This window comes from Ziziphus jujuba, chromosome 12, assembly GCF_031755915.1.
Source record: "Ziziphus jujuba cultivar Dongzao chromosome 12, ASM3175591v1".
Lineage (NCBI taxonomy): Eukaryota > Viridiplantae > Streptophyta > Magnoliopsida > Rosales > Rhamnaceae > Ziziphus > Ziziphus jujuba.
In genome coordinates this window covers 12,217,203-12,232,503 of record NC_083390.1, presented here as the reverse complement: position 1 = coordinate 12,232,503, position 15,301 = coordinate 12,217,203, and the positions used below count along the sequence as shown (strand labels likewise).

General features: G+C 30.4%; 1 protein-coding gene across 1 annotated transcript; it reads left to right on the top strand.

The window, feature by feature from the left end:
* Positions 1 to 240: 240 nt before the first annotated feature.
* LOC107428981 (uncharacterized) lies at positions 241 to 10,407 on the top strand. The gene is made up of 7 exons (XM_060813144.1): positions 241 to 711; positions 8,720 to 8,791; positions 9,141 to 9,208; positions 9,373 to 9,526; positions 9,618 to 9,722; positions 9,827 to 9,916; positions 10,045 to 10,407. Exons 1-7 carry the CDS (start codon positions 241 to 243, stop codon positions 10,171 to 10,173), a joined length of 1,089 nt encoding a protein of 362 aa, XP_060669127.1. The 3' UTR covers positions 10,174 to 10,407.
* The last annotated feature ends 4,894 nt before the right edge of the window (positions 10,408 to 15,301 follow it).

Below are 15,301 nucleotides of genomic sequence, written 5' to 3'. Positions count from 1 at the left end.
GCTCAGCACAAGTTTAGGATATTCTATTATTAATACACCTTTTTGAGATTCAATTACTCTTTGTATGAAGCTAAAAAAATTGTCCTTAAACCTCTTAGCTTGTCTTCAGTTGCACCCCAGCAAGTAGTTGGTTGTATTTGTACAGGAGGGTTCTCATCACAACATCATGGTCCAATACAGCAGATTCCGGCTGTACCATTGAATCCAATAGTCAAACCTTGGTCGTTTCAAGGTTGGGCTATGGATTTGATTGGAAAAGTGTATCTTCCATCAAGTAAGCAATATACGTTCATCATAGTAGCTACCGACTACTTCACTAAGTGGGTCGAGGCACGATCGATGAAAACTATAAATCAAACTGATGTGATCAAGTTCATCATAAAAGATATAATCCATAGGTTCGGCATACCAAAAACTATTACTATCAATCGTGGAACGATATCCACTAGTGAAGCGATGGAAATATTTGTCAAAGAATATGGGATCAAGCATACACTTTCAACGCCTTATTTCGCTCAGGCTAATGGTCAGGCCAAGGCAACAAATGAAGTCCTGAAAGGCAACTTAGAAAAAATGGTATATGATAATTCGAGAGATTGGCACAACTTGCTATCTAAAACTTTGTGGGCCTATCGAACATCAAAGAGATCTGGCACTGGTACAACACCTTTCGCATTGACATATGGGTATGAAGTTGTTTTACCCATGGAAGTAACTATGAGATCTCAATGAGTTGCCAAGTAACACAATCTTATTCTGGTTGAATACAGTTAAGCCATGATACAAGAGATAGAAGAATTAGAAGAAATGAGATTAGCGACGTTAGATCATCTTCAAATACAGAAGAAAGCTATGGCAAGGGCATATAACAAAAGAATACAATTCGAGGACTTCGGCAAAAGGGACTTAGTGTGAAAAGTAATCCTGCCAATTGGTTCCAAGATCCAAAACATGCTAAATGGTTTCCTGTCTGGGAAGTGCCTTTCACTAGCGCTAAAATATTAGGGAAGGGACGTATCAACTTTAGGACATTGACAGTATAAAGCATTCCAACCCAATCAACGGCCACTTCTTACCTGACTAGTTGGGAAGCCCATGAAGCATCCAAGACAGAAGAGGCAAGTTAGGTCAATAGAGAAATTTAGTGCATGGTAATCAGGACTTATGGAATCTTAGAAAGTTACAAAATCAAGACTAAGGAGCTAATGTGATTACGCCCAAGTCTGCTCAACCAATAACCCGCTGGGGTGCTGATTCGATACGGATAAAGACCGGGCCAATCGTAAGAGCTCAAATTAAGAGTTTTAAGGACAAACTGGGAGCATTTATATAGGAGGGTAATCAATTCTCAATAGAGCTTGTCCATACTAGAAGATACAAAGCCTATTCTAAGCATCCAAGTGGCAGAAACCGATATGGACTCGAGTAGCGATTTTAATGCAAATATGGACACCGAGCAGCATGAAATGATTCCAACTCTTTATGGATTCAATACATATGTCTAAGAGGATATGGAATTAAGTTAAGCTAGCTTCAAAGGCATTCAAAAAGGGGTTGTACGGACAGTTTCAAATTTGGCCTGTTTTTACTGTATTTTATGCTAGCTTTACTGTATTTTGCTGAGTTGGCTTTTCTTCCAAGCAAGGGAAACGTGTGGGACTTCATGGTCAGCTTATTTGGCATCCTAAAAAGCATATTAAAGCTGATTTGGAGTTCAAATTGGTTAAAGATTGGTCAAAGTCAACTTAGTCAAAAAACTAGTATTTTAGTTTCCTAATTTGATTCTACTTTTTGTTTTAGGAAATTACTATTACTTTTTAGTTTTTATTTATTAATTTTCTGGAAAAATAAGTTTAGGAAAGTTATTGTTTTTCATGGTAAATTAATTAATTCCTAATTCAAAATAAATAAATAAATTAATCCAAATTAGATTAGGAAAGAAGTGAGAATTTCGGCCACAATAGGAAACTATTTTGTATGGCCGGTTTTTCCTTTGTTTTTAGGGTTTTATTTCGTGAATTTGTAGCCTATTTAAAGGCTTATTTTTCAATAAAAATTAAGCTTGAATTTTATACAGAAAATTATTTGTGAGATTGAATTCTCTTTGTTCTTTTGAACACCTAAAACACCATTAGTGAATGAGTGTTTTAGTTTTGACTTATCAATAGGACATCCATCACCTATTATGGCATCTTCATCATATACCAAGGTTTCTAATCATAAGTTGGTTAGGGATTGAGGTGATCATTAGAACTTGAACATAATTAGATCTGGGCTAATATAATACGGATTTAGGAGTAGGTCGTCCTAAGTTCGTATCAGGAGCTAATTAAATATTGCTTTGCAATTTTTACATTCCATTACAAAATTACAAATCAAGGGTCGCAATGTTTGGACCATTATTTAATTTGGATTTTTTATTAATTTAATTTTTTATCCAAATATTATTTTAATTTTTGAATAAAAAAAGTGAGATATTGAAGAAGAATGCATTGTCCCACAGGGTTTAGAAGTGAAAAGCTTTGAATAGTCACAAGTATAAATGCAAAGTAAAAAGTCCCACATTGAAAATACCACAAGTACGTGGAGAAGCTCCTTGCCTATATATTAAAGCTCCGTTTGCTCTTTACACACATCTCTCTACACACAACAAGAAGAACATAGATTAATTAGTTTATTCTCATTAGAATTTACTTTCTTTAGTATATTGTTCTTAGTTGACATTTTATTTTTAAAAATCCTTTAATCATTAAGGCAATCAGACCTTATAGATTATTTTGTTCTCCAATAATCAATACAATCGTCTGAGCAGTTTATAGGTTTGAAGTGGCACGTCATTGGTGAATATTTTTTGAACCGTTATAGGTTTGAAGTGGCACGCCATTAGCAAATATTTTTCTTTCTTTTAATTGTTACAAGTTTGAAGTGGCGAGCTTTGGTAAACATTTTTCTTTCTTTGAATTGTTGCAGGTTTGAAGTGACGCGCTTTGGTAAACATTTTTCTTTCTTTGAATTATTACAGGTTTGAAGTGGCGTGCCCGTATATTTAGGAGACGACAGATTGTTGGAAAGTTTTCAACATTATTCCAACACTGTCGAAAAATTTTCCACTCAAATTGATATTTGCAATATGCATTGAAATATGTATAGCTAGACAGGGAGTGAATATGCAGAGTACTTTTAAAGAAGATCAAAGGTGAATTTAAGAACGATCACTAGGCTAAACTAGTAAACTAGCGACACCAATTATGTGATACTACCAAAAAAAAAAAAAAAATACAGCATCTGCAAAAAGAAAGCTGTGATACTCAAGGTAAAGCATTGGCTAAAATTCTAAAAATATACTACACTTTCACAAAACATGCATCGTTTAAAAACAACAATCAGTAATGCTCTTTTCGATGTTGTTTATTCAACGAATAAAAATATTAGCCGACACTTTTATAAACAAAATGTCAGTAAAAATAATCTATATTGGGCGACGCTTTTGTCACAAAAGCATCGGCTATTATAATTTTATTTCATAAGTTATATTTATTTTATTTAGTTTTAGCAACGTGAAGAAGAATAACTATATTAAAGAATCATATACTAATTTTTATTTTATTTATGAATAAAAAGTGTTAGGTGATGCTTTTGTAAATAAAATCGTCGGCTTTTATATATAATTTTTCTATCCACACATTTTATGTTTTATTTACATGTATCTAAATATTAAATATATTAATTAGTCATACAAAGCAAAATAATTAATCTACTCATTCAATTTAATTTTATTTGTTTTTAAATTTTAAATTATTTATTTTTAATTTATTAAAAGTATGGGTGACACTTTAAGACAAAAAGCATCGCCTATGTGTTTTCATTTTTTTTTTTTATAATTAATGTTATGTTTATAATTTTAACTTAATTATTGCAAATTTTTTGCAATTGTAACTTAATTATTTGTTAAATTAATAGAACTTGAAATTTTTTTTTTTTTAATTTCAAGGGATTAGGCAACATTTTTACCATCAAAAGCATATCCTATGTACCTTATTTTTAAAAATTTTATTTAATGTTCTGTTTTAGTCATATGTATATATACATGTATATATATATAAATAAATTTGTAAATAGGTGGTTAGTGAATTAGCATGGTATATACAATATAGAAATTAGAACTTGAGATATTTGTGCATACCTGGCTTGTGTATATATATACATGTATATATATATATAAATAAATTTGTAAATAAGTGGTTAGTGAATTAGCATGGTATATACAATATAGAAATTAGAACATGAGATATTTGTGCATACATGGCTTGTGAAAACCTAAGGAGAGTCGTTTATCCATTAGGTAGTATTGTCACTTTGTTATCTGTTTGGCATGTCAAAGAATTTTTTATTGATTCAATGACTGCATTTAAAATATTAAATATAGTATGTGAAGATATTGATAATACAATTTAATATACTAATTAGCAATATGAAGCAAAAATTGACAAAGAATTTTTTTATTATTTGAACAATAATAAGCGATGCTTTTATGGAAAAAAAAAAAACATCACCTATATGTTTTTTTTTTTTTTTTTGCAATTTTAGTTATTGTTGTGCTTGTAATTTTAATTTAGTTATTGCAAGTGGAATATGTGGTTGATAAATTAGCATGGTGTATAAGATACAAAATTAAAGCTTGAAATATTTGTGGATACCTGGCTTGTAATAACTAAGCTAAGAATTACTCTTCAATGACATATTCTATAAGTTAATGATATATCAATTATTTGTGTTTGTAAAATTAATTTTTTTGAATAAAAATTATGTGTAAGAGATTTCTTCTTAATAATTGTGTTATTAAAGACTTGAAAAATTATTTTAAAAAATTTTTTATGCTAAAAAAGTGTTAGGTGACCCTTTTTTTTTTTAAAAAAAAAAAAGACTTTTATCCCACATTTAGCAACGCTTTGTCAAAAAAGTGTCACCTATTTAAACATTTAGCGACGCTTTTAAAAAGGTAACGCCTGTTCTAATATTTAGCGTTGCTTTTTAAAAGTGTGCATATTCTAACATTTAGCGATGCTTTGGAAAAGCATTTCTTATTCTCGAATCTAGCAATGCTTTTTAGAAAAAGCTTCGCTTATTTGCATATTTAACGACGCTTTTAACGAAAAAGCATCGTTTTTTTTTTTTTTTTGGGTTAATTTGAAAGTTACTTTTAGTTTTGTCAAATTAGAATTGTTAAATAGTTAGATTCATGCAATATAATTAAAAGAAAACAAAATTCAAATAAACATTTATATAACAAACTAATATTTCAAATAAATTAAATATCACTCATATAATATTTTTATTATTTTAAAATTAATAATTTAAATTAATTATTTTGAAAATTTTAATAGATAGTTAATAAAAATATGAATCAAACATACTAAAATATTAATTAAATATATTAACTAGTAATATGAAGCAAAATAGTTAATCTATTTAGTTAATCTATTTGTGTTTCAATTTTAAATTAATTATTTTATAAATTAATAAAAATTTGAAAAAAACTAATTATTTTATAATTTAGAAGCATTAGGTGACACTTTTTAACATCCAAAGCGTAGTCTATTGTCTTAATTTTTGATATTTTAATTAATTTTGTATTTTATTTAATTTGTTTATAAATATTAATAGATAATTAATAAAAATGTAATAAATTTGATTACTTTGAAAATGTTTGGGGCGCTTTTCATGATAAAAGTGCAGCCTATTTCTTTGAATTCTTTCTTTTAATTTCTTTTACCCATTAAATGTACCATTTAAAATATGAATCAAATATATTAAAATATCATAAATAAGTAGGAATATACACAAAATGAATAAAATATTAAGCAAATTAATTTTTCTTTCAAATTTTATAATTATTTGTATTTGCCTCTAATTTTTTCAGGCTTCACCATATGATATTTTAAAATCATCATTAATATTTTAAAAAAATATTGGATGCATTTTTCAATCTCCATTTTTTTTTCATTAAGTACAGACCCTAAAAGATCTAAACTTTGCCATACTTTAAGAAGAAAAAGAAATAGAAGAAAATCTGTGCGATCAAAGTTGTTTAGAATTTAAAGTGTTATTTGTGCATTCCTTTTCTTGAATATGAGCCTTTAGGAGTACATGTGTGTTTTTTTATTTTTTTTAATCTTTTTTATTGATAATAGATGAATCGTGATGTAACATTTGGGTTTATGGGACGTGATAAGGTGTTAATGACATTGAGAGGGAATAAGGGCCCAAGACTGAGAAGTAATAATATGATTATATGATATGAATTTAAGGGACCGTAAAAGAGATAGAAATTTGAAATATCTTTGCAATGCATTAAAGCTTATCAAGTTTCTATTATGTTCTAAACATGCAAATTTATGGTGTCCGCTGGATATTTTGTTTTCAATCATTAGAGATGAACAAATGTTATTTGATGAAAACAAAAAGAAATTATTCTATACTAGTATTGATGTGTAAAATCAACTCGCAAGTGCACGAATCGTTTTCAAGTAATAAAGTGGAAAAATAGGGTTGTCGTACCCAAGGGATTAAGTATTAAGTACCAAAGATAATTAGGTTTTGATAATATTTGAACTAAAATTTAAGATGGCAATTGAAAACTAAATAAACTAAATTAAACAAAAGCAATCAATTAAAAATTAGATCAATTTCAAGTAAGAAAGAGAATTGAATAATTATGAATACTAGGGCATTTGATTTCACCACTAACTATTCCAATTTAATTACTTAAATATGTGAATTTAATTAACTAGTAATTTTATTAACCACAGTTAATCATAAAATTAATCAAAAGTAGTTTCCACTCACAATTGATAATATTCTCATAACCTAATTTATTCCTTCCGGCCTATAAATTAAATCATGCAAATTCATCAAGCATAGATTAAGCAAATAATATGGCATGAGACATAACTATTTTCTAATCAATTATGCATTCATGTAAATCATTGGAGACCCATAATATTATCCTTTTCCAAGCTCAAATATTATTAAAATCATTCATTCTTCTGGCCTATGAAATCATTAAGTATACCAATGATTTATTAATAAAACATATTACTAATTAAATAAAACTCAACATATATTAAAATAATTAAACCTTCAAAGTTAGGGCTACATCATAGCCCTAGCTATGAAAATTAGTTCATGGTAAAAATAATTTCAACATCCATAATTATTAAAAATAATAAGATTCACAATTAAAGAGAAAGGAAAAGAGAATAAAAACTATTGAAGAGGAGAAATTAAAGAGAAAGGAAAAGAGAATAAAAACTATTGAAGAAATTCTCCTCCAAGAGCTCTCAAAGTCGTAGCCTTCTTCTCCAAGCAAGCCCACGTCTCTCTGCCTCCTCCAAGCTCTCCAATTGATCTTCTAAAACTCTAAAACTTTAAAACCCTAGAACCCTTAAGAGAATCTTAGAAACTCCCAAAATTTGATTTGTTTCTATTTAAGCCTCTATCTAAGCCTCCTAAAAGCTCTTAAATAACTCTCTAAACTTGTATATCTTCCTTCAATGTGGTGGGGGCTATATATATAGGACCTTAGGAATCTTTTTCTCTCTTTGTTTTCAATGTGGGAGTCTTGAAAGATATCTTTTTAGGCCATGAAAAGGGTTGGACGAATTTCATGTGTAAAAAGGAAACTGGATATTACTTGCTCTCTACTACTTTCCTTTTATCTAATTCCTCCTAAAAAAATAGTTAATTAGTCTAATTTACCCTTAATGAAGCATATGACATGACATGTGCCTCATTAATGATAAATTAACCAATTATTGCCATTTGTTTTTATCTTGGCCCTAAAATTGCCTTGATTCCCTCTTTTGATCAATGGTGGAGATTTAATTAGAATATTATTTTTTATAAATTCTAAACTTTAAATGATGATAACTTTTTGCTCGCACCTCGAAATCCAAAAATAACGAGACATTTGAAATTCTCAGATCGTGATGATTCATATGACATCCACTTCCAGCATGAAATTCCCGATAGAATCTTTATGAAATCTTCAAGGTATCTTTTTGGAATCTTTTTAATGCTTAGTCCGTTCGAGCTCAAATCTTGCTTCCCACCATAATTCGACCCAAGGAATCCATTTTTATGGTTGTTTTCTTAAAATTCTTCGTCTTTTACCTAGATTAAGAAAAATACATAATTAAGTATCTTTCCATAACAAATTAACACAAACTAACAAATATTAAGTTATAAATATGGCATATTTATGGTGTCCGCTGGATATTTTGTTTTCAATCATTAAAGATGAACAGATGTTATTTGATGAAAACAAAAAGAAATTATTCTATACTAGTATTTATTCATCTTAGAGCTCAAGTTTTCTTCTATTTGATTGTTGCTTTCTTCATAATGTCACCTCACTTTTTGATAATTTTTCATTATTATGCACTCTTATTATTCAACGGTCTTTTTACGTATTTATTATTGAAATTAAAAGAGTTTGGTGCAATGGTCAGCCCATACCAATTAACTGTTGTTAAGGGTATCTTCTACACAATTTCACTTTGAAAGACCCGTTAGAGCCGCCAAGCTGTAATCGTAGCTGGAAGTCAGCCATTTCTGTAGCTGTTCTCTGATCTTATATAAATGCAGTGTTATTCATTGGTCCCCTTTTCTTATTTTGGTCTTTGATGGACTTATTGCTTACAATTATTACTTTGTTCAGTATGCTCATAAGAAGGGTGTTCAGCACTGGTGCAATGAGAAAGGAGATATAATTTGTGAGATTTGCCATCAGGTATGCTCCATAATTTGTTTCTTTTTAGTACTATGTGATGTTCCTTAAGATGTATACAATTAAAGTTGGTTTTCTGACTCCATTTTGACATGGTGCAAGTACGTAGAGTTGACTGTGCTTGGCCTCTACCATGACATAAGGAATGAAAAAGTAATGGGTGAATTATGATTGCTTCTACATCTTGATAACTAGATCTAAGGCATGGGTTGGGTCTCCATTTTTAGGATGGTTTTTGAATCATCATATGTGCAGCTTACATACTTGCTTAGTCCGTTTTAGATTTTAGTCCTTTCAAATTATATTATGAAGCATTTTACCTTTATCTGATGGTTATGCTGATTTTTCGCAGCCTTACCAACCTGGTTATACTGCGCCACCTCCACGACCTCACCGTGAAGAAACTTCCATTGACATTGGGTATGCTACTCTGTTCCATGTTTTCAAAAGCTTTGGTGAAACTCTTCCATGTATCTCTGTTCCTTTTGAAAGTAGTTCAAGTATAAAATTCCTTCATCTATATAATTTGATATGTGAGAGAATGTTTTTAGTTATTTGATGATAATAGGGCATCTTTCTTGCAGCGGAGGCTGGACAATATCTGCCACTCCTGTGGAATTGGATCCACGACTTATGGCAATGGCAGAGGCAGAACGACATTTTTTGGAAGCCGAGTACGATGACTATGCTGCTTCCAATGCCAGTGGAGCCGCATTTTGCAGTGCTGCGGCCTTAATTGTAAGCCATATGCTTTTAATCCTTTACTCTAATGTTAGTGTTCATTCTCATTCATTCGGATTCCTTATTACAATATATTTCTGATTTTAAGCTGTTTTACCATTTGATGGCCCTTCTGCTGTTGCGGCATGCATGGAATGTTTCAGATGATGATGCAGATGATGACATATCTGCTTTTTTCTCTGAAAGAAGAATTGCATTTTACATTTGTTTTGATGAAGAGTGTGTAGAACTCTGGTAATTTCCACCAAGTTAATTGTATGGTTCATTCAAGCTGATAAATCAGTTGATTCTCTGCAGCTTTTCTTGCTTTGGCCTGCTGGGTTTCTTTTGCCGTGCTACATTATGGCTTGGGCTATCAGTATCTTACAGCGTCATAGGCAAAGACAGGTCAGCTTTATCTTTCAGTTTTAATTTCATATCAGACAGGTCAGCTTTATCTTTCAGTTTTACTTTCATATCTGTTCTGTTATATAGTTTTGTGGACTAAAATATTGTGACATAATTTGGTAAAACAGGAGGCTGCAGCATTGGCAGCAACACAAGTAGCATTTGTTTTGCAATCAGGGCAGCGCAGAGGTCTGCAATTTGCAATAGCATCTGGTCCGTCAGGACCCTCGGTAACCCTGCACCAGGAAGCTTTTTGATTTTTGGTGGGGAGCGAGAACTCCTGATAGTTCAAGATTGTTGCATATATAGAGTGATTGAGTGGAATGCACTGAAAAATAAATGGAAAAGTTTCCATTCTTGTCCAAAAATATGAAATTTTAAAAATTAATAGAAGAGAAATTGATTCGTGCAAGCGTGGCTATCTTGTTGGATGCTGCTGACTTTGGTTTCCAAACCATTTCATGTAAATATGAATTTCTATTTCAGCCTAATTAAATGGGAAAAAAAAAAAAAAAAAGATTTTGAGCGTGATGCAGCTGGCTGTCCGTTGGAATTTGTTTTCTTGTCATGCTTATCTGTCGTTCCATAATCCTATTTTTGTGATGTCCCATGGCCCCCATTATTTGTCTGCATGCTATGTTATCATCATTCATGGTCTGAAGCTTAATAACTTATGGTTTCGTACTCTTTTTTTTCCCCCCAATTTCGTTTATTTTGGTCTGCATACTTTTTATTCCCAGTTTATTTTATTTTATTTTAATAGTTAGCTGGAACAGAGGATTTGAATTCTGTCATCAATAAAACAAAATATAGTCTCTGAAATGTGGTAACAATGTAGTTTTAACTTAATTTTTCATGCTAGATGACCTCCTCATTACAGTCATGCATGCATCTACATGTACGGGTTACCCAAAATTCCCACTTGCAGCAGATCTAACACCAAACATGCAACATATTATCTTCACTGTAAAATCAGCAAAACAGCTCCTGGCAAATCTATTCCTTTCACTCACACAAAAGTTGCACAAACAAAATTGCACAGAGAGAGATATATAGCTAGATAGAGAGTGAACATGGCTGACTGCTCTTAAGGAAGATTTAGTGTGGAATGAAGGATTGGAAAATTGATGGATAAAAAAAATGGTGGGCATCTCATATTGGAAACGCAGTTTTTTTAATTAATTAATTATTTTAATGTGTACATAGGACAACTTATGTATGAGGATTATATGGATTCATTAATGGATGCTCATGTGCCACTACTGTAAAGGTTATTAAAAATTTAGTCATACTTCAACAAAAAGAAAAATTAGAGAACGAACGAACGAACTGAGATTCGAATAAATTGCTGTAGTTTTCATCATTATATAATCAAATTGAAATACAATCTCACAAAAAGGCTTCTTTGCCTATCAAAAACGGCATATAATATACAGTTATTGTATATATACGTATAACTGGAAAGCTTTAAAATATCCTTGTACAAAAACGCAAAGAAGTGGCAATCAATTTCTAAACAACTGTAGCACCACGTATTGGAGCATTAATGGTAGCGTTGCTTTTGCAGTACTGCGTCGAGCTCCTCTTGAAACATCCAACTCCATCCTTGTTCATCAGCTTTGGTTTCTTCAAATCTTGAATGCCATGATGATCAAGAAGACCAAGCTGCTGCTGTGACTTGGAGATCACGTCCATAAATCGGGACTTCAACATGGAAACCCTAGCAGCCTGTTTGGGTGACAATGGTGGCGTCGATGATGATGTTCGAATATTGCCGCCTCCGCCATCATGGTGGAACAAAGACTTGTTGGTTGCGTAATCTCCACATAAGATGACCTCCTCCTCATCGTCATCTTCCTCAATGTCTGAATAATCACGCTTCATAAACAAGCCTAACTGATTTAATGGGTTTCGCTCGAAAGGCCCAGAGCGACACATGAACCTAATTTGCTTCTCAGCTTGAAGACCATCGTCGAAATCTACGCTTCTTTCCTGTCGCTCTAAAGCAACGCTCGAAGCTTCTTTTTCTCTTTTTCGCCTCCTCTTCAACTCAATCTCTTCAAAGCTGCTGTCAGAGTCAGGCTTTGCGGCCCAGTGAGCTTCTTGATCAATCTTCTTCCCCGTACCCGAAATTGTTGTCTCTCGGATTTTTTCAGAACAGTTGTCGATGATCTTTCGACTACTTCTTCGACGGACTATTACTATTCGACCCATTACTATTTCCTTTCTGTCCAAGAAAATAAACCGGAAACTTATTTTGAGACTTGAGAGTTAATTGTTTTAGTAGTGCTCTTAATAAAAATAATAGCTTCATAAATCTTTTAAGATAATATATAATCTTCCTCTCCTACACACTACAAAATCCTTTTTACACTATACTACACTGCAATTTGTGAAATATTTGACTTCTACTCCTACACAATTTTGGGAAATATTTTATATTTTTTATTTACCAAGAAATATTTTATATTTTTGTTTCAAGTGATTGTAGACTTCAAATCATTTTGAATAATTAATTTTTTTTTTTTTTTAATCAAGTGATTGTAGACTTCGAATATTGCTTTTTTTATAAAATTATAAATTTTCATAAAACAAAATAATAATAATCTACATATCTGACAAGTAATTTAGAAGTAAAGATTAATTGACACCTCTTTAAAGAAGGGAAAATTACCCTGCTGGAATCCATTTTGTGCACGTGGCCAATTAGCTACTGCCATCTGTGACCCCAGATCCATCTCATTTAAAAAATTCCAGTTCAGCATCTCTTACTCATCTGATTTGGCTGTTTCATAGCGTTTAGCTTTTGCCCATATCTCGGATCTATTTTTTTTATTTAATTTTAAAAGATAATGTATTTTCTCGTATGATCTTTTACCTTTCCTCTCTCACTTCACCGACGTTTCTCCTCTGGTAGAACAAAGTCTCAGAACCACCATACTTCCCCTTCATCTCTGTCACAGTTTTTGCTTTTCAAAGAAAATGTCTACAGGGAAATCTTCTATAATAAAGTTGTTTGATCGATGGAAGCTCATGTAACTGTTATTTACAATTAAAATTTTAACTATCAATATTTTATCATATAATTTATCACATCAATGGGCAAATAAAGCTACAACTTTATAACATTACTTTTGTCCATAACATTACTCATTCAGAGGGATATTTACGAATTTATCTGACAAAATAATAAGATGAAATTTTATTAGAGAACAAGTCATTCAGAGGGATATTTTTGACAAAAATAATAAAATGAAATTTTACTAGAAAAAGCAAAAAAAAATGAATGTTTCACAATTAAGGGACTGGAGAAAAAAGTAGTTTAATAGATTTTATTTAGGTGCCAATATGCTTTTATCATTGAAACTTAAGACAGTCGTATACCTTTTTTTTTTTTGGGTTCTTTTTTTTTTATGAATATAAGGCAATCATATATCATTATACCAAAAAAAAAAAAAAAAAAAAAGGCAATCATATGATAATGTAGAATGATATTTTTTTACAAGACCAAAAACTTGGGGTACATGTAAAAGAAATAAAATAACAAATGCACAAAATGCACTCCTAAATTTAGACATTGAGATAAGAGAAAAAATTGTGTATATATATATATATATTTTTTTTTTTTTACGGAAAAATAAACTATTATTTATCAATAGCATTTTAACTGGATTATATTATTCAAGACAAAGCATAATTATAATATACTTTTTAATTAATAATTAATTAAGCCCATTTCTTTTGCAGAATTGGTGTTCTCGACAAGGGGAAGTTCCAGCAGCACGTGAGAAAGATAAAATCGGTCGTTGTGAAACATTGGAAGGAGGAGGTAACGTGGCACCCAAACATAGGAGGGTTAAATGGCCGAAACGTAATGCCCGGAGCCCTTTCCCGAACAAATCTCAATTTTTTTTAAAAAATTCCAACAGTCAGAAAAATAAAGTAAACTAAAATAAACTTAACGCCTAATGAATGTGGGAGCAAAATCTATTGAAGATTTGTCATATTTGAGGTGAGATTCTAGAGTGAACACAAATAATTATGATGAATCAATTACATAATTTTCTCAATTACTTATATTTAATTTAATTTATATTTTTCCTTATCAAATATTTTTTGTTTGCAAAGCATATGCGTGGCGGAGCTTTTTTTTTTTTTTTGGGTCAAAATAGCTCTACTCTAGAGCACCTGTTTTTTTTTTTTTTTTTTTTCAACAAAAAAACTTGAACGTTTGGCAGCAATTAACAAGTGGCTATGACAAAAAAACAACTTTATTAAATTGCTTTAAACAAGTCTAGCTTTTAAGCTTTTTTCAAAAAAGCTGAAGCTCAATTACCATAATATTGCTTACCATAATTACCAGAAACCTTTATTGCTTACCCTTTTTTTCTTGATTATTTTTATAAAATATCCAATATATCCTAATTAAATCTTTACATAAAAATTCAATAGCTAAAATTTGTTTTTTTTTTTTGCTTCCAAAATATTATTTTTTGTTTTGTATATATTTAAGTAACTCAATATATAAGCTAAAATCTAAAACAATAAAATTAAAATAATATAATTTATAAATAATAATATTTACCACATTAATTTTATATTGAATGTATAATGAAAAAATGATATTATACATATTCAAGTCAAAAGCAATACTATAGTTATGTTTCTAAACACTTAATTTAATATTCGTAATACATTTTTAATTGATAATCAAACAATTATTAAGTTTCTAATAAAACATTTCTATAAAAAGATATAATATAAAAAAGATTAAAGACAAAAATTTTACATTCATAAATTATATCCAATGGATTTACATATTCTCTATGCCTATAAATATAGGTGTTTATTCATGTATTCACTACCCAAAAAAAATCTTTTCAGTAACCATTGCTTTTGGTTACAGAAAGTTATATCCTGGTCGTTAAAAGTTTTAGCAACAAAAAAATGGTCATTGCCTTGTCACTAAAAGGTTGTAACTAATTGTCTTCCACTACCAACAAATATTTGGTTGTTGAAACTCAAAAATTTTAACGACTAAATTTTGATATTTTAATGACCAAATTTTAATCTCTCAAGATCTTTAAAAAAAAATACCATTTTGACCAAATTTGGTAACATGAAACAATATAAGTGACAAATTTCACAATTATAAGTAACCAATTTATGGTCTTTGAAAACAACTTTTTGATACCAAATTATTTTATAACAACCCATACCAAAATACACAAGTTTGATCAGGTTTGATCAAATTTGACCAAGTGAACAATAAATGGGTCCAAGTTGACTTTTTCAATGGTAAATATTTTTTATTTGACTAAGGTACCATTGTGTAGACCTCATCGATATAAGTTCATAGATTGGCAGCATGCCAAATTTTGAGTT

Coding starts and splice junctions, on each gene's coding strand:
- LOC107428981 (XM_060813144.1), top strand. CDS start 241: ATGGATTTGATTGGAAAAGTGTATCTTCCATCAAGTAAGCAATATACG. Junction 9,209..9,372: donor GAAACTTCCATTGACATTGG/GTATGCTACTCT, acceptor TCTTTCTTGCAG/CGGAGGCTGGACAATATCTG. Junction 9,723..9,826: donor TTTTCTCTGAAAGAAGAATT/GCATTTTACATT, acceptor GATTCTCTGCAG/CTTTTCTTGCTTTGGCCTGC.